This window comes from Melanerpes formicivorus, unplaced genomic scaffold (assembly GCF_026170545.1).
Source record: "Melanerpes formicivorus ecotype bairdi unplaced genomic scaffold, bMelFor1.0.p_v2 SCAF_50, whole genome shotgun sequence".
NCBI classification, from domain to species: Eukaryota; Metazoa; Chordata; class Aves; order Piciformes; family Picidae; genus Melanerpes; species Melanerpes formicivorus.
In genome coordinates this window covers 2,592,216-2,615,801 of record NW_027142402.1, presented here as the reverse complement: position 1 = coordinate 2,615,801, position 23,586 = coordinate 2,592,216, and the positions used below count along the sequence as shown (strand labels likewise).

Below are 23,586 nucleotides of genomic sequence, written 5' to 3'. Positions count from 1 at the left end.
CACAGACTTTCAAGCTAGTCAGAATGTATTGAAAAGAGTTTCTGCCTTGGCAGTCCTCATTTATCACTGACAGTCAGGTTTGGGGGTGGGCTGGGATGCCCATAGACTATACCTGGAGTGTCTTTCACCACTGGGTGCTGCACATCTACATCCAGGAGATGAAGGAGGGCTTGGTGGCTCCTTTGCCTGTCCTGCAAGAGTTGAGGGTGCAGGAAAGGGCTGCCAGGACATCAGCAGAGCAATCTGCTGGCACACAGGGACACTGGCAGCATGTCATCTCTGGGAGCTGTCAACTTGCCACACCAGCAACCTCAGGGACGTTTCCTCAGAGTTATGCTCGTGACAAAGTAACTGCAGCAGGGCCAAGTTGAGAAGAGCAGTTTTAGAAGAGCTGTCGTGGCTTCTTGACTCCCATATAGGGGAAACACCTCCTGCTGCTCGTTTAGGGCAGAATTCGGCTCTGCTAATTTTAACTGCCCAGAAGTGAGGCACAAAGCCTAAGCTCTGGGCTTGCTCTGCAGCGAGTGGAGACATGGTAGAGGCATGGTTTCATGGGGACCTACCTAACAGTGTTGGGTTGACAGTTGGACTTGATGATCTTAAAGCTCTCTTCCAATCAAAACACTTCTATGATTCCATGATCCGTGTGGGGTGATGGATAATGGTTGGACTCAATGATCTTAAAGGTCTTTTCCACGTAGAATTATTGATTCTGTGACTCATCCCGTGTGTTTTAGATGCCTACTCTGGGCAGTGCTCAGGACCTTCAGGTGGCAAAGTGGGAGGGAACACTCGGGGATTCCCTCACAGCCCACAGAGGGCACTGGGAGCGGGCAGTACTGGAAGCAGGCAGCACTGGGAGCGGGCAGCATTGGAAGCGGACAGCACTGGAAGCGGGCAGCACGGGGAGCAAGCAGCACTGGGAACAGACAGTGCTGGGAACAGACAAGACCTCCCGTACTGGGACACCACCCCGACACCACCCCACCGCCACCCCCCGCATTATACCGCCCCCTGGCGGCCGCGCCTCGACCCGCGGTCCCGACACCCCCCCGGGGACCGGCGGGAGGCGCCTGCGCGCTGCGGCCGCTCGGTGCCGGCCCCGGAGCTGGCGCCGCCCGCAGCCTGCCGTCGGCTTCTGCCTATTTTAGTCACAGCGGCGGGACGCGGTGCTAGCGGTGCTGAGAGCGGCGAAGAGCGGCAGCCAGAGCCGGTCCTCGTCCCGTTTGGGCGGCCGGGAAACTTTTCCGAGAGCGCGGACAAGGGCACGGCTCAGGTAAGGGGAGCTCCAGCCGCCGTGCACCGGGGTCGGGAGAGCCGGTCTTGCATAGGGGAGCCCAGCGGGCAGGAGAGGCGGTTTGCCCGGTAGCGGCGGCTGGTCCTCCCTGGCTGCATCGTCAGTTCTTCTGCCCCCGGTAGCCGGGGGGTCCCGCATCACCGGCGGCACGGTGGGTGCAGCGCTCCGTGCTGGAGCTGCTCGGCCATCGGCGGCCGGGAGCAGCATGTCCCCAGTCTCTCCTTTCGGACTCTCGGAGGGCTCACAATGCCCTACTGCCCCCGGGCACAGCCCCAACGAGCTCCCCGGGAAGAGGAGCTCCGTTGGTGTCCTTCCAGCGGGATGGCACAGCCTTGGGAATGGATCTCGGCGGGGCGGGGGGCGAAGGACAGGCTGCTTGCTATTGTTTAAAAATTATTAGTAGTATCGTCATTAATATTAACAAAACGATTGTTTTGTGTGGAGGGTGCGCTTGGTGTTCGCACGCTGTGAGCTAAAATGAAACCTGGGAGGCACGGGCACAGAGCAGGGCAGCGAGGTGACAGCTGCGGTTCTGTCCCCCGCCTGGGGCTTGCCGCGCATCTGTGCGCGATGTGAGCAGAAGCAGCGTGAGCTCCAAGGCAGCTGACAAACTTCCAGTGCCCCAGTGCAGCTACACCAGGGTTACGCTCAGGATACGGAACGGTTTCTCCCGGTGTTGGTGGCTTTGATCGCTGTGCGAAGTAAGAACCTTCAGCTTTCTCTAGAATGAGGTGCGGCGATGCTAACAAATTTCCTTACTTAACGACGGCGTTTAGTTGAAATTAACTTGACCCAGAGAGCGTCTTGAAACCTCTCTTTTCTTACACCTCCCTTTCTTTCACTCCTACTTCGTTGTGGAAGATCCGTAGCCGCGGTTAGCTGAAGGATGCTAGCGCTAATGGCTCATCTTCCGCTCACAGAAGCCCGGAATTTGTCGAAATTCTTCATGCATCTTTTGTGCTACAAAGCCATAGGAAAGTAGTTGAAATCCTGCAGGTGTGATTTGGGGAAAACAATGAAATATCGTTCAGCCTGATTTATTGTTATGTTTGGGGTTTTTCGTCTTTCGGCTCACAAAATCCATCCGCACAAACGATGGGCTGCAAACCTGCAGTGGCTGCACACTCGCGCAAACGTTCCCGTGCAGCTTGCCTGCATAATGTAGAGCAGCAAAGCTGTGGAGTAGGGATAATTCCAGCGAAGTGGATGATGGTGTGAGCAGGATGCTCAGCATTGTCCCGTATCAGCTTGGCTGATCCGCAAGAACGGGGGGGGGGTGTGTGTGTGTTGGATCTGCATCTCTGGAGGTCCCTTCCAACCTCTAACGTTCTGTGAAGAACCAACTTCTTTAAGCCTTTTCCTGCTACATCTCTCTTCCCAGTGTTGTGTAGGTACCCATCAGCCCTCCCAGTTTTGGTTGTTCTGTGGTTTGGGGTTTGCTTTTTTTTTTTTCAAAGGTGTCTCCATGCCTAAAGATTTAAGGACACAATACTTCTGGGAATGACTTCTGGTCGTTTGTGTAAAGAGGTCTTGAGCACAGAAGGATCCTGGTGCAAGCTCACCTCACCTCGAGCCTGAGAATGTCCATTTTTTTAAACCTAAAAACACGATCCATGACCCTAAACTCGTGAAATTCCTTCACAAACCCAAGTGATTAGGGCTTGGTGGTTAGCTGTGCTGATTTCTGCCAGGATTCATGTTGAAGTGTCACCCAGTGGTGTTTCTTTTGGGTGTTTGCTCCATTTTTTATTCGTTTGTCTCCTACCTGGGCAATCAATTGGTGTGAGTTTTCAGCCAGCCGAGTTTTCAAGCTCATGGTTTGGTAAACTTAAATCCACATGAAGGGGAAAATGGCTGGAGGTTAAAAAAATTCCATCTCCACATGAGAAAAGGGTTGATTGATTTATTTGTTTACTGTGAGGGTGATGGAGCCCTGGAGCAGGCTGCCCAGGGAAGTTGTGGAGTCTCCTCTGGAGAGCTTCAAAACCCACCTGGATGTGTTCCTGTGTGGCCTGCCCTACGTGCTCCTACTTTGCAGGAGGGTTGGACTCTCTAGAGGTCCCTCTCAACCTCTAGCTTCCTATGATTCTATGAAGTATTTAAAGCTTTAATTTCAGCTGACACCATCTCCCTGATTTCTCCAGAGTTATTTGCCCATCTTATTGCATTTTTAACTTCTGACATTGAGACATGTCTTTGTGTGTTGATGACTTATGCTTGAGGCTGCAAAGTCTTCTGCTGTACTAATCCACAGCATGCACAACCCTACATTAAAGTTTTGAAAGCCTGATCCTGTGCTTGCAAAACTGATTTTGGGCTCTCTGAGGTAGCAGAGGGTAGGAGATTATAATTCCTCTGTTGAATATCACCTGCTTTAAGCCTTCAGTATTAGTTTGCAGCAGTAGATGCTGGGACTGAAGAATTGGATCCAGAAATTAGAGTTGTTATTTTGAATGTTTCTCTTCCTGCTGTTAACCTGTGGACAAACATTTTAAGGCTGAGCTCGTAACTCTGCCTGCCTTTCTCTTCTGTTGGTCTCAAGCAGGCTCCCCCATTGATATTCATGGGCAGCTCCCCTTCAGAGCCCCTGTCACAGCCTGTCCTTGTGTCATTTTGCAGACAGCATCAATCTATTTCTGCCAGCTTTCCAATGCCACCTTGACAGATAAGTTCTGCAGCTTTCTGCTTTGCTGTTTTCCAGTGCTTCAGCAGCACTGCAAGGTTTGTTGTTCGAGTGGTGAGTTCACATTAAAGGCACCTTGAAGACATAATTTATTCCAAAGTGGGCATGGCTACATTTAGCTTCTGAGGTCCTAATTTAAGCAACCAAGTCGGTGGCCCAGACTCTCAAAAGCATTCAGTGTCCTGCTGCTGCAATTGTGGCCACTTTATTGCCAAAGGCTGTCAATTTCTTGTCATTTTATGGCCAGTTGTTATTGACTTAGTCAACACTTGTTGGAGAAACCTCTTCCCATTATGACTGTTTATGGCTGGTGGCTTGTGGCATCAATATTTGTGGCTAAAGAGAGGAGCAGTGTGTTTGGCTGGGCTGTGAGGAGGAGATTTGGCTCCTGGAGTTTGCAGACTTCCAGCGGGTGAGGGTTTACAAACGAGTCCTAGAGTAAGGTAGCTTCTGCTCTCCCAGCAATGCAGTACAAAATGATGCTGTTAATAAACAAACAAACCAACCCTCTGGAAAGCTTTGTGTGTTTGCAGTCAGGTGCAGCTGAAGTTACTGCTTGCAGTGGTTTTGAATTGAGGTTGGAGTGAGGAAGGGCCCAGCCTCTCCTCCCCGGTGGCAAATGTCAGGACTAGAGGAAATGGTTACAAGCTGCACCAGGGGAGGTTTAGGCTGGACACTGGAAAATATTTCTTCACTGAAAGGGTTCTCAAACATTGGAATGGTCTGCCCAGGGCAGTGGTGGAATGACCATCCCTGGAGGTGTTTAAGCAGCATGTGGACCTGGCACCTGGGGACAAGGCTTAGTGCTGACCTTGCAGTGCTGGATTGAACTTCATGGTCTTGAAGGTCTCTTCCAACCAAAGGTATTCTGTGATTCTGGTGGACTTGTGGCTGGTTCTGTATCTGTCTGTGAGTTTGGTTGTCTTTGTTCTCTTGTAGATGCTTGCATTGGCAGATGAGGAGGCAGTGAAAGACTGGATGTAGATAGAAACTCAGCTGCTGGCTTGGTGCAAAAGATCTAGCGGCCCTGCTGTTCCAGTGTTGGTTTATATTGTTTGAAAACAGCAGGAGCACGAGAGGATGATGTGTGTAAGATGAGCACCAACACGGTTACCTTCTGCTGCTGAGCACAGGAAGTCTGCCAGCCCTGAAGCCTGGTCCAGGCTCTGTGTGTCAGTGGCTTTGTCAGGACAGTGGAGCTGCTCTTGTGGCTGTCACTAAATTCGTGCAAGAGAGCTGGAGGAAAACAGGAGCAGCGTTGGGTGGTGCCTGTGTGACTTTATTTGAGCACTGTGATCAACACCCATCCAGCTGTGTTTCTGTGCGACCTGTGCGGGATTCTGTGGTCCTCCTCTGGCCAGGGGGGTTGGACTCAATGATCTTCAGAGGTCCCTTCCAACCCCTAATGTCCTGTGATCATTGGTAACAATTCAGTGCAGAATTTGTTTATGCCAAACCCCCTCATGTTGTAATTAACCTTTGTGAATAACTGCAGCAGGAATGAAAGGAGGAAACTGAACCTCTAGGAAATAGGTCAATTATGTTTTGTTGGTAGGAACTAGATTAAAGTTGTGTTGTTTTCTTTTTCTTTGACAGTTATTTCTCTCCAGATATGGATGTCACTGTGTCTGATCCTGCAAGATGCCTCTGCATGTTCTGTAGCATGCCTGAGTGGTGGCAGGCTCTGGGCACCCAAGGGGAGCTGCTGGAGGGCTGAGCTTTTCTCTCTGATTTCTTTACTCCTCCTGTAAAAAAGGGATTTAAAAGACTAATGAATCTCAGAACTTGTCTAGCTTGCTGATGCCTTCTACACAAGTTGTTTGCAGGGGGAATAATAATAAGCACAGGTGAAGCAACTCAAAATCCCTTCACATCCCAGGTGCAGACACCATGGGCAGTGAAGGAGGGAGAAGAGGAGATGCTCCAGGTCTCAGAGCAGAGATTCCCTGCAGCCCATGCACGGTGAAGACCACGGTGGGGCAGGCTGCCCACCCTGCAGCCCACGGAGGTTAATGGGGGAGCAGTTGAGGAGTGTGAGGAGCCCTCCTGAGGGGGAAGTAGGTGTGGAAATGATGGGTGATGAAACCTCCCTGTTCCTTCTGCTGCTGTGGGGGGAGGAAGTAGAGAAATTGGGAGGAAAGTTAAGCCCGGGAAGATGTTTTAAGAGTTAGTTTCTGTCTTTCATTATCACACTCTGACATGATTGGTAAGAAAGTTGTTTCCCAAAGGTGAGTCTGGTTTATCCTCAATGGCAACTGCTGGCTGATGTCTCTCTGTCCTTATCTCAGCCCATGAGCCTCTTGGTAGATTTTTTCCTGCCCTGACCATCTGAGGGTCACAGAGCACCACTGCTGGGCACCTGCCATCCAGACACCACAGTATCCTATCTCTTTCAGTTTAAAGCAGAGTGATTTTTAATTCTTCCCTCTCTCCCTCATTCCAGGAGTCTCCAAGATGGACACTGCAGCAATGAGCCCACTCACTGTTACTCCACCAGGTTTTATTCCAGACTCAAATGCCACACTCAATGAGACTGCCTGTGAAAACTGGAAAGAGATCCATCACCTTGTTTTCCATGTGGCCAACATCTGCTTTGCAGCTGGCCTGGTTATTCCAACCACTCTGAATCTTCACATGATTTTGCTGCGAGGCCTGCTGACCATAGGTAGGGGAATCATCCTGCAGAGGTTTGCAGAATAATCTCTCCTGTAACAGACACACCACTTTGGGACCCTTACAGAGCTTTCTCCTGGTCCCTTCGGCTTCCAGTGGAATTCTAGCATGTATCCATAGCTGTTGTACTCTTCTGAAGGTGTTTTTGGTGGAGGAGCTCTGCTCTGACCCTGACAGACTTAATTTAGGAAGGTGGTGAATCTCTAGGCTCTTGAAACATCCCAGAAATACAGAATCACAGAAACATTGGGGTTGGAAAAGAGCCTCAGGATCACCAAGTCCAACTGATAATCCTACTCCACAAGGGTCACCCCTAAACCATATCCCCAAGCACCACATCCAAACCACCTTTAAACACATCCAGGCTTGGTGACTCCACCACCTCCCTGGACAGCACATTCCAATCCCTGACCACTCTTGGTGGGGAAATAAAAATGTTTCCTGATGTCCAGTCTAAATCTACCCAGTCACAGCTTGAGGCTGTTCCCTCTTGTTCTATCACTAATTACCTGTGAGAAGAGACCATCACCAGCCTCCCTACAATGTCCTTTCAGGTAGTTGTAGACAGCCATGAGGTCTCCCCTCAGCCTCCTCTTTTCCAGCTCCTTTGGTCTCTCCTCATCAGATTTGTGCTCACAACTTTGACTTCCTTTTCCCTGTTTGTACAGGCTGTGCATTGTTCATCATTTGGGCTACACTCTACCGTTGTGCCTTGGACATCATGATCTGGAACTCGGTGTTTTTGGTGGTCAACCTTCTACATTTCATCTACCTGGTGTACAAAAGGAGGCCGGTAGGTTCCCCAGCTGCCCTGTCCTGCCAGGCTGGCAAGGTGCAACAAAAACCTCCCTTGTGCCCATGTCTGCTGGGCAAGCCAAGGAATTCCACAGCAACCCTTGAGTTAGACAGGAGGCCCCTTGGGTAAAGGCAGTTGGCTGCTCCAGGGGGCAGACCATAATGACCATAATGCTGCAGACCAGAAGATCTGATGCTGCACAGAATTACTTCCCTGAAATCCATGTTCTTGGAAAGAGGTCACCTGTGGTTGGCTCTGTCTGTTGTGTTTGGCTTTGGTGGTAAGGAAGGGCTGATGTCCTCTTTGCAGAGAGACCAGAAATGGTATTTTGGGGCTTATTTTTCTGTGTGTTTGCTTTGGTTCTTTTGCTTGGTGCCTTTGGAGGGGTGGGGGGGGGGGGGTTGGTGTGTGTGTTTGGCTGGTGGGAGGGGATTTGTTTTGTTGTTTTGTCATGTTCCCCACCCACCAAAGTGCATGCATACAGACCTCCTGAAATAAAATCCTGCTAAGATACTTAAAATTGAGCATTCTGGGACAGGCATCTATCTATCTTTAAGTTAGGAATCACCACCCAGAATCAGACACATTCCCTAGGTGGTGCTGCTCTGGCAGGGGAGGGTTGGACTAGATGATCTTTTCAGGTCCCTTCCAACCCCTAACATTCTGTGATGCTGCAAGTGTGGAGCAGCTGGCACAGCATAACCACTAGCTGGAAATAAGCTCTTCAAGTCAACACAGCCTGGGCAAGAAAGCAGCTAGGAAATTAGCAACCTCCTGTTCTCCTGGCAAGGCAGCAGAAAGCTTGACTTCTGTCTTGCATAGAAGACAGCTTAAAACTAGCTAGAGAGATCCCCTCCTGAGCATTTATAGATGTGCAGTGAAGATTTCCAGTCATTTCAATTGTTCCAGGTGAGGAATCTTCCCAGTTAAGGGTAAGATTCTACTTGGTTTGTGTCTCTGATGCTGTTGTTACCAAGGAGCTTCTTACAAGGGCTTGTAGTGATAGTGTGAGGGAGCAGGGATTGAAGCTTGAGGAGGGCAGATTTAGACTGGAGATTAGGAAGAAATTCTTGACAGTGAGGGTGGGGAGACACTGGAACAGATTGCCCAGGGAGGTTGTGGATGTCCCTTCCCTGAAGGTGTTCAAAGCCAGGCTGGATGAGGCTTGGAGCAACCTGGGCTGGTGGGAGGTGTCCCTGCCCATGGCAGGGTGTGTTGGAAATGGATGATCTTTCAGATCCCTTCCAACCCAACCCATTCTATGAGTTCTTTTAGCATGTTCAATCCACTTATGCCATCAAGACAGCAGGGTGAAGCTGCACCAGCTGTCTGCTAGTCAGCCATGGCCATGCTGCCTGATGCACCACCTCAAATCACAGCAGTTTTAAAGGGCTGACTAACTAACTATGGCAAAGCTCTTAGGAAATCATTTTGAATGAGATTTTTCTGTCTGCAGCTACTGCATTGCCCATCTCAAAATCCATCTGATTTGGTCATCTTCACAAATCATGGCTTTCAGGGAAGAAAGGAATGGCAGAGTGATGACAAGTCAGTCATAGTGGCGAATGAATAATTGATGTGTTCAGTGGTTAAATATTTATTTTATTAAATGGAGCATGCAAACCAGCAGCAAGCTTCTCTTCTGGCCAGGAGACTCTGAGTTCCGTGGGTTTGACTCCTTGGAGCTTTAGAGATTTGGCTTTTTCCAGTCTGAGTGGAAGCTGAGGGAGAGTCTAATCAGTGTCTCTACAGCGCTCTGATTCGAAGCGCTGGCAGCGTCCCAGGGTATTTCAACCGCTGCTGAACAAAACATTGCACCTACCCATATGGCTCACTTGGAGCATGACCCACAGGCATGACTGCAGGAGCAGGCAGCTGTGCTCATGGAGGGTGAATAGCTGGTGTGAGGCAGGCCATCTGAAGGCTACCTATGGTGTCCACAGGTTGCATTGGGTCGGAAGGGACCCTCCAAGGTTACCTTGTCCAACCCCCCTGCAGGCAGCAGGGACACCTCCAACCAGAGCAGGCTGCCCAGGGACATATCAAATCTGACCTTGGATGTGTTGAAGGAGGGGGGCCTCAGTCACATCCCTGGGCAACCTGTTCCAGTGTCTCCCCACCCTCATTGTGCAGAACTTCCTCCTAATGTGCAACCTAAACCTCCCCTCTTCTCATTTCAAACCACTGCCCCTCACCCTATCCCCACAGGCCCTTCTGAGCAGTCCCTTCCCAGCCTTCCTGTAGGTCTCCTTCAGATATTGAAATGCAGCTCTGAGGTCTCCCTGGAGCCTTCTCTTCTCCAGGCTGTGCAGCCCCAGTTCTCCCAGCCTGTGTTTATAGGAGAGGTGCTGCAGCTCTCTCTCCTCCCCTTGTTTGTAATATTAAGATAGAAACAAATGTAGAAAACTGCATACACTTGGAGCCTTCCCATTTGTGGAAGTGCTGACTTTCTCCTTTCCTTCCTTTTTTATGTATGTATTTATTTATTAGAATGCTTTTCCTTGTTCCCTGTGTATTTTGTCTTTTCATTATCTGGTGCTTATTGCTCTAATTTGTTTCCCTCCCAGCAAATAGGCAGGCTTTGTTCAGGCTGCCTCTGCTTTCAGGGAGGCCAGGACACTGCCTCATTCCCTGCTGCCTTCATTCAGGAAAGATTTCCAGGCTGGTGGATTTCAGCCAACATCCTTTCGCTCTCTGCCGCTGCCTGCGTTTGGGTGGGCTCCTGGATGTGGGCTCTTCAGCTGGCAATGTTTTGGGGCTGTTTTTTCCTCCCTCATCACATGTGGTTTCAATAGGATGGGTTTGTTTTTCAGGACTTGCTTGCTTTTCTACTGCAAGCAAGCCAGGAAGCTCAGGGATGGAAGGGGCTCCCAGAGGAGCTTGAGAGATGGCCAGCATGAGGGTGCCTGTGGTGTGAGAAATGCAACCAACCTCTTGTTGTTCTTTTGGCTTTTTTTCCCCCTGTGGTTCTGGCCCAAGTCCTGTTTGCTGTTACATCAGCAGAAGACACCTTGTGTCTGATTTAATGTGCTCCTTGGGTGGAACAGCATTCCAGAGCACCAGTGTGCCAGCCTGGCTATTCTTGGATAAGGTTTTGGTCAGCCTGTCATGGGCAGTGCCTGTGGCTATAATGTCACATTTTAGCCCTTCCTTTCTTGCTGAAACATAATGGCAGTCAAAGATGTTCCTCAAACAAAGCAGCTAAAGCATGTGTGAAGTCTCACCCCTCTTTAACCAATGCATCTGTGTTTGTTGGTGTCTTTTGTCTTGGCATTCTAGATCAAGATAGAGAAGGAACTGAGCAGCCTCTACAAGAGAATGTTTGAGCCTCTCCACGTGCCTCCAGAGCTCTTCCAGAGACTAACAGGACAATTCTGCAACATTCAGACTTTAAAGACAGGTCAAGCCTATGCTGCAGAAGACAAAACCTCAGTTGATGATAGGCTAAGCATCCTGCTGAAGGGGAAGTAGGTTCTGTAAAGCCTGGGGCCAGTCTCATGCTTGATGTGATGGCTGAATAGATCAGAAAGCTGTTGGGGTTTTTGGCTTAGCTTTATAAATGTTATTGTTTGTAGAGAGTCCTGGTCTGTGGCTGAATGATCTGTAGGGGTAGACTGTTTTGTGACACTGTTTGCAAGTGGCTGTGGTGTTTCTCACTGGGAGCACATTGTGTCTCCAGGTGTGTGTGCAGCTGCCTGGATCTTAGTGGGGATTCCATTTGTAATGCAGAGTCTTCCAGAACAAGCAAGAGGTTTGTTTGAGTCTTAGACATCTAAGGCCTCTTCTCAGTGCATTCTCAGGTTGTGAGGTTAAAAGATATTGTGCATAAGGGAAGAGGGGAGGGAAAAAATGTCCCTCCAGCAGGCCTTAAAACAAGCTTGTTGGAGTTGATTCATTGCATGTAGATGTGCAAGCAGAGAGGGGCAGCTGCACTGCCCAGGGACTGTCCACGGCCAGGCTGTACTCTCGAAGCTCTTGCTAAGTTCTGGCCAAGGTTTTAACCAGTCTCTGTTTCCTTTCACTGTTTTCCTTAAGTCATTAAGGCATATTGTTGCTTCATTGTTTTCCTTAAGCCATCAGCTGCTCGCTGCTGCAAAGCTGGCTGCCTAAATAAGCCCTGATTCTGCTCTGGGGCTAGAGCATAACCCTGCAGACCTCTTTCCTCTGGTTCTGAGGATACACACCGTGTTTGGCAGCCCAGATTGGCTGGCAGCCTGCTCTGCTTGGAGGCAGTGGAGGTTTAGGTGGCCAACAGGGCAGCTCTGGGGCTGAGACTCCAGAGGATGAATACATTTTTGCCTGTTCCCCGCTGCTTTCCTGCTGTCAGCACTCCTATCCAAATCCAGAATTCAGCTCACCAGCTTCCACCTCTTTTAAAATGCTGTTGCATCTGGTTTGGTTTCCAGAATGAAGGTGTCTTATCGAGGGCACTTCCTGCACAATATTTACCCCTGTGCCTTTATCGACTCTCCTGAGTTCCGCTCCACGCAGATGAACCGGGGTGAGAAATTCCAGGTACAGCTTCTTTGGTTCAGATCTCACTGGAGAGAAGCTGAGGGGGTCATGCAAAACCAGAGGAGAAATTCCATCAGCAGTGAACTGCTTGATTTGCATCTTTTGGGGTTCTTTTTTTTGGCCATCTTTCTGGTAGTGGTGATCCATGAGGGAACCATCTCCACAGTAACTTGGGAAGGCTGTGGGATGTTGTTTAAATGTTGGGAGGTAGAAGCATCATCCCTGGAGGTTTTGAAGGCCAGGCTGGATGTGGCTGTGAGCAACCTGCTGTAGTGTGAGGTGTCCCTGCCCATGGCAGGGGGGTTGGAACTGGATGATCCTTGGGGTCCCTTCCAACACTAACAATTCTATGACTCAGTTCAGAATGTTTGTGTAGTTGCAAGGGAAACCCCAAATGTTTTTATGGTTGCAAGGTCAAACTGACAGGAACTGATCAGTGGCTTTTCTTCTTATGCAGCAGCAGTCCCCTTCTGCCTCACACTACCCCCAGGAGAGCTTGGTACAGGCAGTCACATACCAGAGTGATGTGGTGAATCCTGGCTTTGTGACCCAGCTGAGTTCATTGCAGTGGCTGGCAGCTAAGATGCTGCATGGTTGCCTCCTTCTGAAAGGTGCCATCCTCCCCCACCCAGCCAACAGTGCCCAGTCTGTTTGTGTAGCCAGCATGGGCACAGCAAGTGCTCCTTTCTCCCAGCCCATGCATCCTGGAGCACATTGCTCTCCCTTCCTCCTTTTGAGGCAAACTGAAGCTGCACAACACAGCTGTGTCAGCTTGCTCCTGCTAGGCCAGGTGACACCAGAAGCAACTCTGTGATTCTGTGGTGCCTGCTGAGCAGTCTGCCTTCTGCTGCTCTCTTCTCTTTTACTGTCTCCAAGTTTATTTTGTGTTAAGAGATTATTCAGGGCAAATAACTAAGGAGAGCTTTAGTGGGAAAAGAGAAGATGGGAGCAGGGGAAAAAATTAATTATTGCCCTATTTAGTGATTCATTTTAGTAGCACCAATGGACTTGATGATCTTGGAGGTCTTTTCCAGCCATTCTGATGCTGTGATTCAGGCACTAGTAGTTTGAGATGGGTATTTGTCTAAATGGATGAAAGCTTCTGTTGGTTTGAAAGTTGTGAAAGCAACAGAGGCTGTAAGAGGTCACAGCATTTTGAATGAAAAGATTCATGTGGAGAAAGGTCAGGGTGAGGGTGTCTAGAAGAGCAATTATGCTGCTGCAGTGAAGGATATTCAGAGATTCTGAAATGGATTGAACAGGCTAAAATAATCCATAGAATAATTTGGGTTAGAAGGGACCTTAAACACCATCCAGTTCCAACCTCCCTGCCATGGGCAGGGACACCTCCCACCAGCCCAGGTTGCTCAGGGCTTCATCCAACCTGGCCTTGAACACCTCTAGGGAAGGGACATCCACAGCCTCCCTGGGCAGCCTGTGCAAGTGTCTCCCCACCCTCACTCTAAAGAATTTCTTCCTCATCTCCAGTCTCAATCTGCCCTCCTCAAGCTTCAATCCATTCCCTCTCATCCTATCCTACAGCTCCTGGGGCAAAATACTCTTAGAGAACTGGAAAGGTTATTTTGTTGTCTCTTACTTGAAGTTCTTTAACTGTGTGTAATAATGAGCAGGCTGTGGCTGACTGGGTGATACCCTGGCAGAAGGGGAGTGGCAGAGAGCAATACAGACTCTAAAATCAGTGGCTGATGTCATATCTTCCAGTCAAATACTAGGCTCAATGCCAAGAGAGTTTCCCAGATGCATTCTGCCCTCCTGGCACAGCCTGTTTCTCTCATAAGCCCCTGGATACAAATTGAGGATTGAGCCTTTTCCCTTCAGAGAGACCAATCTTCTGCCTGCCTTTAGACTGATCTGGTGTGGTGTGGCATCCTCCACTCCTCAGCTGGGCTGCTTGCTGCCATATAAATCAAATCAGCCTTGCTGCTGCAAGAGGATTCCAATCTTAAGGACCCCATCTGCTGGCAATGCTGACAAACTCTTCCTCAGCCTGCCTGCTTTCATTACAGGCTGAAGTTCAGCTCTGTGGGTGTGTACCAGATTCCCTTTGTTTCTTGGGCTTTATATGGGTATTAATTCCCAGGATGTAACATTAGTTTGCAGTAGCAGAGAGCACCTGATTCCTGGGCAGATTCCCCTGCAAAAACCACAGCTGGGCAGCCCTGAGTGGTGCAGGGTTTGGGGTGTCATTGCCCTCTGCTGGCACAGGGGGATGAGCCTGGCAGATCCAGGCTGCCTGCAGAGGCTGCAAGCTCCTCTGTGGCTGTTGATAGCGAATTGTAGAATCAGAGAATCACTGCAGTTGGAAAAGACCTTTCAGATCACTGAGTCCAACTGTTTTCTAGCTCTACCAAGTCTGGTGCTAAGCCATGGCCCTCAGCACCACATCTCTGCCTCTCTGAAACACCTCCAGGGACGGGGATTCAAACACCTCCCTGGGCAGCCTGCTTGAGAATCCTTTCAGGGAAGAAGTTTCTTCTAATGTTCAGCCTAAACCTCCCCCAAGTGCAACTTGAAGCCTTTTCTTCCCATCCTATCACTTGTTATAGGGAGAAGAGACCAACCCCCACCTAGGTCCAACCTCCTTTTCTCTAGGCTAACCAACCCCAGTTCCCTCAGCTGCACTAAGTTTTGTGGCCCCCAGAGTTCTTTTTAGCTGGGAGCACAAATGCAATTGTCTCACTTGTTTGAGAGCAAAAGAGGAGTGCTGATTCTGAGCATGTCTCCTTCTCAGGTCACCATTGTTGCAGATGATAACTGCAAGTTCCTGTGCTGGTCCAGGGAAAGGCTGACTTATTTCCTGGAATCTGAGCCGTTCCTTTGTGAGATCTTTAAGTATCTTATTGGCAAAGATATTACCAATAAACTCTATTCATTGAACGACCCAACCTTGAATGACAAGGTAAGCAAAAAGATTTCACCTGGGACTCTTCCTCCTCCACACCAATGCTTTGTTGCTTCAACTTTAAGCACCTTTTCTGTTCTCTTAACACACTGCCATCAGCTGCTGAATTCACACCCATTGCCTTGCAGTGCCAAATCCTGAGTCAGTGCAAGGTGTTTGTCAGGAGCAATGTTGGTCCAAAGTTAGTACAGCCATGGGCAAGAAAGATGAGCAAATGAGATTCAGAACTGATTGAACAGGCAGAAGTATTTTGAAGCCAGCTGGGAGGTATGCTGGCTGGTGGCTCAAGAGATGCCTCTCCTGACTGGGAATGTTCCATTATGCTTTAGTCATTGATTCCTGCCTTTCACATACACTGACACAGCTTTCTGGCTTGCAGGAAGACTTAAGGCACAAGTGTCATATAAATATTAGAGTGCAGAGGCATCTCAGGAAGACTGCTCAAAGCAAATGGAACCTCCTGAGGCATTTTGCAGTGCCAGGAAGATTGCTTGAAGCAAATGGAAGCTCCCAAGATCATCTGACAGTCTCAGGAAGACTGCTCAAAGGAAATGGAAGCTCCTAAAGCCATCTGACAGGCAAAGGATAATGCTCATGTGATACCTTTAATGTGTCTTCAGTGGAATCAAGGGCCAAAGGGTCAGATGCCAGGAAGGAATGACACTTACTCTCTTCTAACATGCTGAAATGAACAAGTTCCTGTTAAGATATAAATTGCTGCACTCTCTATCCAGCTCACTGCCTTGTGTAGCAAGGAGGACCAGGCTCAGCAGAAAAGCTGTGTTTAATTGCAGAGCATCATACCTTGAACAATTAATTATCCAAGAACAAGAGCCAACCTTTCTGTTGGAAATTACATGGGCAGACCAGTACAAAACCATCAAAGTTGCCTAATGAACCTGAGTTTTGATACTTTATCAATGCTCTAATAGATTACTGACATCTGTTTTCATATGAACCTATTAACATTGGTAAGAGCAGAAGGTTCTCTGCAGTGTTTGGGTTCGTGAATGGCTGAGACCAGAGCATCTCCCCCAGAGGAGATCATTATCCTTCCATTCATTTACTTGATAACCCTACTAATAAATGCTGTGGATGTGTTCCTTTCAGGCTTCCAAACAGATTGATCGACAGCCCAGCCTCTGCTCACAGCTCTCTGTGATGCAGATGAGGAACAGCATGGCCAGCACCAGTGACAGTGAGGACGGCTTGCAGATGTTCCTCCGTGGGACTTCCTCTGCGTCTTCCCTTCGTGAGTGCTCCAAATAGTGCCAGCAGAAAGGGTCCAAAACGTGCTAGCTTTGCTCACAGCTCAGAGGGGACTGCAGAACTCCTGTTGTCTCCAGTGGGGGCAGGCTCTAGGTTGGAGTTGATGATCTTGAAGGTCTTTTCCAACCAGGTTAGTTCTGTATCCTGGTTTTGGGATGCTGCTTGTACCTTAGCTAAGTGGAGGGAGCTAACTGTGGGGAAGTCAGGAGATGTGTAAGGCTTTGTTTGTAGCTGAAGCTACCTCATGTAGAAACTGGCAAGAAACCAGCAAGGCTCATCATCATTTCTGGCACAATGTGAAGGCATGATATGGAATGTTTACAGCAGTGGGGCAGAACTGTGAATGTGGAGTGCCTGTCCCAGTAGCATCTCCTTTGGCTGGTGCTTGTGGAAATTCAAAACCCAAACAAAACCTCTCCCCTCAGCAACTCAGTGCTCTGCATTTTCTCCTGAGCTGGTTTGTTTTGGCAGGGTCTGGAGGGCTGTGGGGCACAACTGAGGTTTTGATGCCACCTGGAAAATCTCCAGATGTCCTATTAGGCTCTCCTCTCCTGTGCTTTGTATGACAGGAGCAGTAGAGAACAGATGGAGAAACCACATCTGACCTTTTTGCTTCTACTCTTGGAATGTATTCCATTACAGAACCCTCCTGAATGATTCTTTCTAGGCTTTTGCTGTTGTTTATTTTTAATTCCTCTGAATCTAAACTTCAGCAGCAGCCTGAGCTCTGGAAGCAGCTTTTGAACAACAGAAAGAAACCCTGAAAATGCTCAGTTTTCTCATTTCACCTAAGCTGTTAGTTTAGTGGCATTTGGAAGGGTTGTACAGGGTGATTTATCTTGAGAAACACTATTCAGTAATTAGATATAGCTGAAGGGGAGGAGGGAGAAGTCACTGCCAGTTAACTGCTGTGGTTAAACTCTCTGCTGGGAAGAGAAAGTGTTTTAAAGTACTTGTGCTTGCCCATTTAATTACCTGTTCTCCATTGTGTTCCTCACAGTTCTCACCCAGGAACTCCTTCAGAGTTGGAGGGTCTTTGTTTTCATTCCTTAACTTGGTATCATCTGCATGCCCAGCTAGACTGAAGCCAAAGCCTTGCTAAGTGTTCCACCCTCCTGGAATCACAGCATGCCCTGAGTTGGAAGGGACCTTAAAGATCAACTACCAAACCCCCTGCCATGGGCAGCGGCACTTCCTGCTAGCCCAGGTTGCTCAAAGCCTCATCCAGCCTGGTCTTAAACACTGCCAGGGATGAGGCATCCACAGCTTCTCTGGGCAAGCTGAATGCCAGGGGTGACACCTAGGATATAGTTCAGATGAAATTTGCAGTGGTGTTTTCCTCATTTCTCCTCTGCTCCCTGCGAGGGCATTTAGAATCACAGAGCAGCTGAGGTTGGAAGAAACCTCTGCAGATCATCCAGGCCAAGAGCATGCTCAAAGCAGGGTCAGCAAGAAGAGGTTGCTCAGGACCATGAGCAGTCAAGCTTTGAATATTTCCAAGGCAGAAGGCTTTCACAGCCTCTCTGGGCAACCTGTTCTGGGGCCTTCCCACCTTTGTAGTGAAAAAGATTTCCCTTCTTGCAACTCCTGGCTGTTGTCCTTTGCTCTTTAGTGCATGCCTCCAAGAAGGGTCTGGCTCTGTCTTCTTCATACCCTTCCCTTAGGTAGCTGAAGACAACAGTAAGATGCCCTGAGAGCCTCCTGTTCATAAGGCTGAACACATGCAGTTCCTGCAGCCTCTCCATGCACCTTATGAGCTCCAGCCCCTGACCACCTTGGCTGCTCTCCACTGCACTTGCTGCACTATGTCCATGTCTCTCATGCATGAGGAAGCCCAACCCTGGATGCAGCACTCCAGATCTTGCCTCCCAAGTGCCAAATAGAAGGGATTCATCTTTTTCACTGATCTGCTGGCTATGCTCTTGCTGATATGGCTCAATATGTGGATAGCCTTCCTCACTGCAAGGGCACTCTGCTGCCTCATAGTCCGTTTTGTGTCCACCAGGACCCCCAGGTCTGTTTGTGCAAAGCTGCTTTCCACCCACTGGATGTCCAGGCTCTACTGCTGTCTAGGTTTAGAGTGCCCCAGCTGCAGGAATTTGCCTTTGTTGAACTTCATGTGGTTTCTGTCTCTTCTCTTCTCCAGCCTCTGCAGGCCTATCAATTAGTCACCCTGGCCTCTGGCTCATCAACAGCTTCCCTCAGTGCTTAGCTGTTGTCTGTGCAGGTGGCAGGAGTGCATGCACTCCATCCCATGCTCCAGGTCATTGATCTGGAGGGACACTGCTGACAAGCAGCTGCCAGCTGGGTTTTGTTCTGCTCTTCACCATCTCATCCCTGCTTTCACTTCATGTGTGTGTGTTTGAGCTCACTCAGGACTCTTCTGCTCATCCATGCCAGTCTTCTCCCACGCTTGCTCAACTTTCCATCCCTTGGAATGGGCTCTCCTTGAGTTTAAGGCAGGTGATCTTCAAGGACAACCATCTGTCCTGTGGTCCCCTTGCAGGCTGTGTCCCATGAGTTCCTGCCAAGCAGAGCTCTGAGCAAGCCACAGAGCCCTGCCCTCAGCTCTGGGGTTGTAACTCTCTTTTGTCTTGCACACTTCTCAGTATCTTAAACTCCACCAGCTCCTGGATGCTGCAGCCAAGTTTGCCATCAGCCTTCAGCTCCCTGATGAGTTCTTCCTTGTTCATCAGTGACAGGTCCAGCAGAGCACCTTCCCTAGCTGGCTCATCGATCACTTGTGTGAAGAAATTGCCTGCTGCACTCTCCAGAAGCCTCCTGGACTGCCTGCTCCCAGCCCTGTTGCCTTCCCACCGGCTGTGGGGTGGTTAAAGCTCCCCACAAGCACCGGTGCCTGCCGTCAGGAGGCTTCATCCAGTTGTATAAAGAAGCTTTCCAGCTACTTGCTCTTCTGACCAGGCAGCCTGTAGCAGATACCTGCCATGAAGTCTCCTGTGTTGGGCTGTTCTCTGATCTTTAGCTGTATGCTCTGGACTGGCTTTTCACCCCTCCCACATCAAAGCTCCATGAAGCTGAAGCCACTCCCTTGTGTAGAGAGCCCTTGGACAAATGTGCCCTGAGAGAAACTGTGAAACTCTGTGTGTGCCAGCAGCTAGAATTAGAATTCTCTCTCAGACTTAGCAGCAAGGTTTCAGGCTGGGGAGAAGGTGATCTCAATGCATGTCTTGTTCAGCTGAGGACATCAGTCCCTGAGATGTGGCCATGCTTGGCACAGCCTTCATAAATACACTTCTCTCTGTTGTACTTCCCCTTGGTTTGTGTCCCATATTTTCTGGTGTGTGAGGTGCACCTTTCCCAAGAGAGAGCTTTAAATGTCTCTTGTCTCCTGGAACTGGCCAGTCCAGCAGTAGCTGGTGTAGCTGACAGTGCCACCCTCCCACTGCAACAGCAGATGTGGCAGCAGCCTCCCAACTCCAGCACTGCCCTTAGTTTGGGGAGGTGGACGTGTCACCCCCACAGCCTGGGAAATGTTGTCAGTGTTTCTTCTTTGCATTTTGGCTGATGTGAAATCTCTGACTTGTGGTCAAGGGTTGATAAAAGCTCTGGATGGAGGGGTCTCTATCTCAGTCAAATGTGATGCTTCCATCTTTATTTCTGCCAAGGTAGCCTTGTTAGTTACTGCTGGGTTCTGTCAGTGCCACTGGTGGGTTTGCTACCAAGGTGAGCTCTGCTTAAATCTATTCTATGTGGATTGTGGACATGTTTGGTTTTTTCCCCTCAGGTCCCAGGGAGACCTGAACAAAACCCTGCCCCTCACCTTGCCATGTGTTCATAGAATGGTTTAGGTTGGAAGGGACCTTAAAGATCACCCAGCTCTGACAAGGAACACCTTCCCCTAGCCCAGGTGGCTCAAGGTCTCTTCCAACCTGGCTTTGAACACCTCTTGGGAGGGGCACCCACAACCTCCCTGGGCAACCTTGTGCCAGTATCTCCCCATTGGATTCTTTTAACCTTGGTGGTTTTAGAAGCCTCCTCCTGGGTGCTCTCAGTGCAGCAGTCAGAGTTTTCTTGGGGTTTTTTTTTTTGCTCTGTTCTTTTTCAGACCCAGTCTGGGGAACATCCTGAGGCTTCCTGGCCCAGGGCTGTTCTGCTCAGTCCTTCTCCTGCAATGATCATTTGTTTGTTTGAAAAACCAAACAAAATCCTCAGCACACTTAGTGAGGAGCATGTGGAAGCTGACAACCTTTAACAGGAATTTATTCTTCATTAAATGAAATAAGAGAAAGCTCTCTGTATAGGAGCCCTACAGGAATGCTGTCTTGTCATAGCTGGGTGATCTGTTGTGTGGACCAGAGCATCCCCTGGTAAATATGATTGATTATTTTTACTACTGCAATAACAAGCAGGTTGGATTCCTGATTTCCATCTTCTTAAAACATTTGAAGGTTTTTATACTGCTGTGCAATTCAAACTTTCTAAACCTGTGCTTTTATCTGCTCTACAAACAAGAGAAGCTTTGCCTCCTTTTGTTCCCTCCAGAAGCTGAACATAAAAGCTTTACATCCAAAGTGTTTGCTAGGGAGAAGGGTGGGGGGAAAAAAAATACTAATTAGTAGGTGCCCAGCTGCAATTACTAACAAAACTGTTTTGAACTTTAATTAAACTAAGAAACACAACTAACTCTTTGCTTTTGTGTTAAGGAAATAACCAACAAGAGTTCTATAATGCTTACGGAGTGAGTCGTTTGCAGCATGATGCTTTCTGTTGATAACATCCCATTAACTCAGCAAGCATCCTCCAAAAGGTATTAAGGTGGGGGTTGGTTTATCTCCTGTTTGCCATCTGTGGCGCATCCAAATGTCATTTATTGGGAAATTGATGCTTTGGGGTTTGTTTTGTGGTGATTTCCCCCCCCCCCCCCAGTGATACAGTCTCTTTCTCTGGGCTGCTTGGTTAAGGTTACTCACATTTGCTGGTCTGGGAATCTGTGTTTGCAAACTCCTGAGCTAAGCAGGGGATGTAGAAAGGTTTTGTTTTCATAGAATGGCCTCAGTTGGAAGGGAACTCAAAGATCATCCAGTTCCAACCCCTCTGCCATGGGCAAGGACGCCTCCTACCAGCCCAGGTTGCTCAAAGCCTCATCCAGCCTGGTCTTAAACACTTCCAGGGATGAGACATCCACAACTTCTCTGGGCAACCCTTTCCAGTGTCTCACCAACTTCATAGTAAAGAACTTCTTCCTGATGTCCAACCTAAATCTGCCCTGCTCTGGTTTCAAGCCATTGCTCCTTGTCCTATCACCACATGTCCTTATAAACCACCCCGCTCCTGTAGGTCCCCTTCAGGTGCTGGAAGGCTGCTCTAAGGTCTCCCTGGAGCTTTCTTGTCTCTAGGCTGAGCAGACCAAACTCCCTCAGCCTGTCCTCATAGGAGAGGTGCTCCAGCCCTCTTATCCTCTTTGTGGCCTCCTCTGGACCCTTTCCAACAGATCCATGTCCTCCTTGTGTGGTGGGCTCCAGAGCAGGTATTTATTTGTGTTAGCCTCTGATGTGTGCTCGCTGTGTTTCACCCAGCTTGTGGTTACAAAGAGGATTTGGTTTCATGGTGAATGCCATTTTAACAGGTCTTGGGGCTTAGGCCCTTGAGAGAGGGCAACAGAGTGGTGTATGGAAAGCCTGGATTCAAGATTTGACTCAGCCTCTTGAACATCTGCCCAACACAGGATGAAGGAAGGCATCAGCAGACCAATGTCTTTGAACCAAACAACTTGACACTGTTAAACCTTATGTTGGATCCTGTTGAACAGCCTTACAGGCTTCTTACTACCACTCTAAAAATGGTAATGAAGTCATAACAGAGAAGTCTTTAATGACCCCAGTGTTTAAAATGTGTGCAAATAATCCTCTGCCATGGTAGGTTTCCAGTGTTAAAATACTAATTCATCTTTAACAAAGTTCTCAAGAGCTAATTCTGAGTAGTTTGTGTGAATGTGACTCTCGAAATGCAGGGATCTGGTAACCTGCTGCTCTTGCCTGTGGTTAGCATTTTGTTCCCTGTGTGTAACCTACTCAGCACAAAGGAGTCATTCTTCACAAGCAGGCTTCCTCAGCAGAGCTGTTTACTCTGCAGCTAATAAAGTGGGGTTGCAGCACTAAGAATGACTCTACACTAAGAGTTACCTTGTGACTCTTGGCCTTTTTTACATGAAAATGTGGATTTGTTTGGGTTTTTTTCAGCTCTTACACAGAGGATCTGTCAGGCAGCCACTACCTCTCTACTCCTCTAAAATGGTGCTGCAGAGACTTCCCTCATCCTCTTGATCACCTCATGCTAGCTGTTTACAGCCTTGGGCCATTGTGGTGGTTGAACTTTAGAAGAGGGTACCAAGAGGGCAGAAGCAATTTCAGGATGAACAATGGGAAATAAATCTGCTTGGCTGATGTCAGAGGAGCTCTCTGGTTTAACCTTCAGGCTGAAAATGTAACTACAATAGGGAAGTAACTTACTTGCACCCAAACTTCATTTAGTGTCTTAACAGCAGTGGCCATTGTGTGAGCTCTGCTCTGGCAAGCTTTGAGGCTGTGCTTTTGTGAGACTCTCTCAGAGCAATGGAGTCCCTGTCAGGCAAAAGTTATGTGGCCTTCACCTCTCAATCTTGTGCTCTTTGTGGGGCTGTTGTATTTTCCATCCTGCTCTTAAGGCAGTTAGGGCTGTGAGCAGGCAGCCACCAGAGAGGTTTGCTCAGTACCCTGAGGAGTTTCTCACAGCCAAGGCAAGTGCACCTACCTTTGGGGCTTGGGGCAGCTCTCCCCATCATCAAGTGGGTGAGTGTGAGGGTGAGGAGGCACCAGGGTCACAGCCTTGGATTTGCAGTGTTTGGGGAGAATTCTGTGCCTGTGGCCAGCTGCAGGGACTGAAGCTGTCAGGTGCTGCTGGTCTACAGAGCACAGCTGTCCCACATCTCCAATCTCCTCATGCCTGTGGCCTGATGACAAAGCTTCACTTGCAAAACTAGGACAGGACCATCAGGCTGGGCACACTTGGTCAGAGCTAGGTGTATGCAGCAGCTGTGTCTTGTGGAATTAATTGGGAATTTCTTTGTACCTGTGGCAGGCCCAGGCCGGACCTCTCCCTACCTGAGAACTTCAGCCAAAATGAAGCCGATAGAGGAAAGTGTTGAAGACGATGTCTTCGAAGCACCATCTGCTGACAAGCTTGAACTCCAGCAGCTGCCTTGAACAGATGTGCCCTCAGGTGTGGCAGAGCTTGTCCGTGCAAGAGGGAGCAGCTGAATTGGGGGAGGAAGCTGGAAGCACCTTTCCCTGCTCAGCCCTCCCCCCGTGCTCAGCAGGGGCTTCTGGATGGATTCGTTTTGCTTCCAAGTAAAACAAAAATAAAGGAAGAGCTGGATGTGGGTCATGGCTTTGTTTCTGCTTTGTCTCTTGCCATTACAAATTTGCTATGAA

General features: G+C 49.0%; 1 protein-coding gene across 5 annotated transcripts; it reads left to right on the top strand.

The window, feature by feature from the left end:
• Nucleotides 1-1,150: 1,150 nt before the first annotated feature.
• On the top strand, nt 1,151-23,532 carry BVES (blood vessel epicardial substance). Of its 5 annotated transcripts, XR_010990020.1 has the most exons (10): nt 1,151-1,276; nt 6,424-6,645; nt 7,322-7,446; nt 10,729-10,916; nt 11,856-11,964; nt 14,717-14,884; nt 15,998-16,139; nt 20,821-20,924; nt 21,744-21,959; nt 23,234-23,317. XR_010990020.1 is itself a non-coding variant. In XM_068160454.1 (9 exons), the coding sequence occupies exons 2-8, from the start codon at nt 6,435-6,437 to the stop codon at nt 20,886-20,888; spliced, it is 1,011 nt and encodes a 336-aa protein (XP_068016555.1). In that variant the 5' UTR covers nt 1,151-1,276; nt 6,424-6,434; the 3' UTR covers nt 20,889-20,924; nt 23,234-23,317. The 5 variants fall into 5 exon arrangements, 4 of the variants coding, with proteins under 4 accessions (XP_068016555.1, XP_068016556.1, XP_068016557.1 ...); XM_068160454.1 differs by lacking the exon at nt 21,744-21,959; XM_068160455.1 differs by lacking the exons at nt 20,821-20,924; nt 21,744-21,959; nt 23,234-23,317 and adding an exon at nt 18,853-20,800.
• The last annotated feature ends 54 nt before the right edge of the window (nt 23,533-23,586 follow it).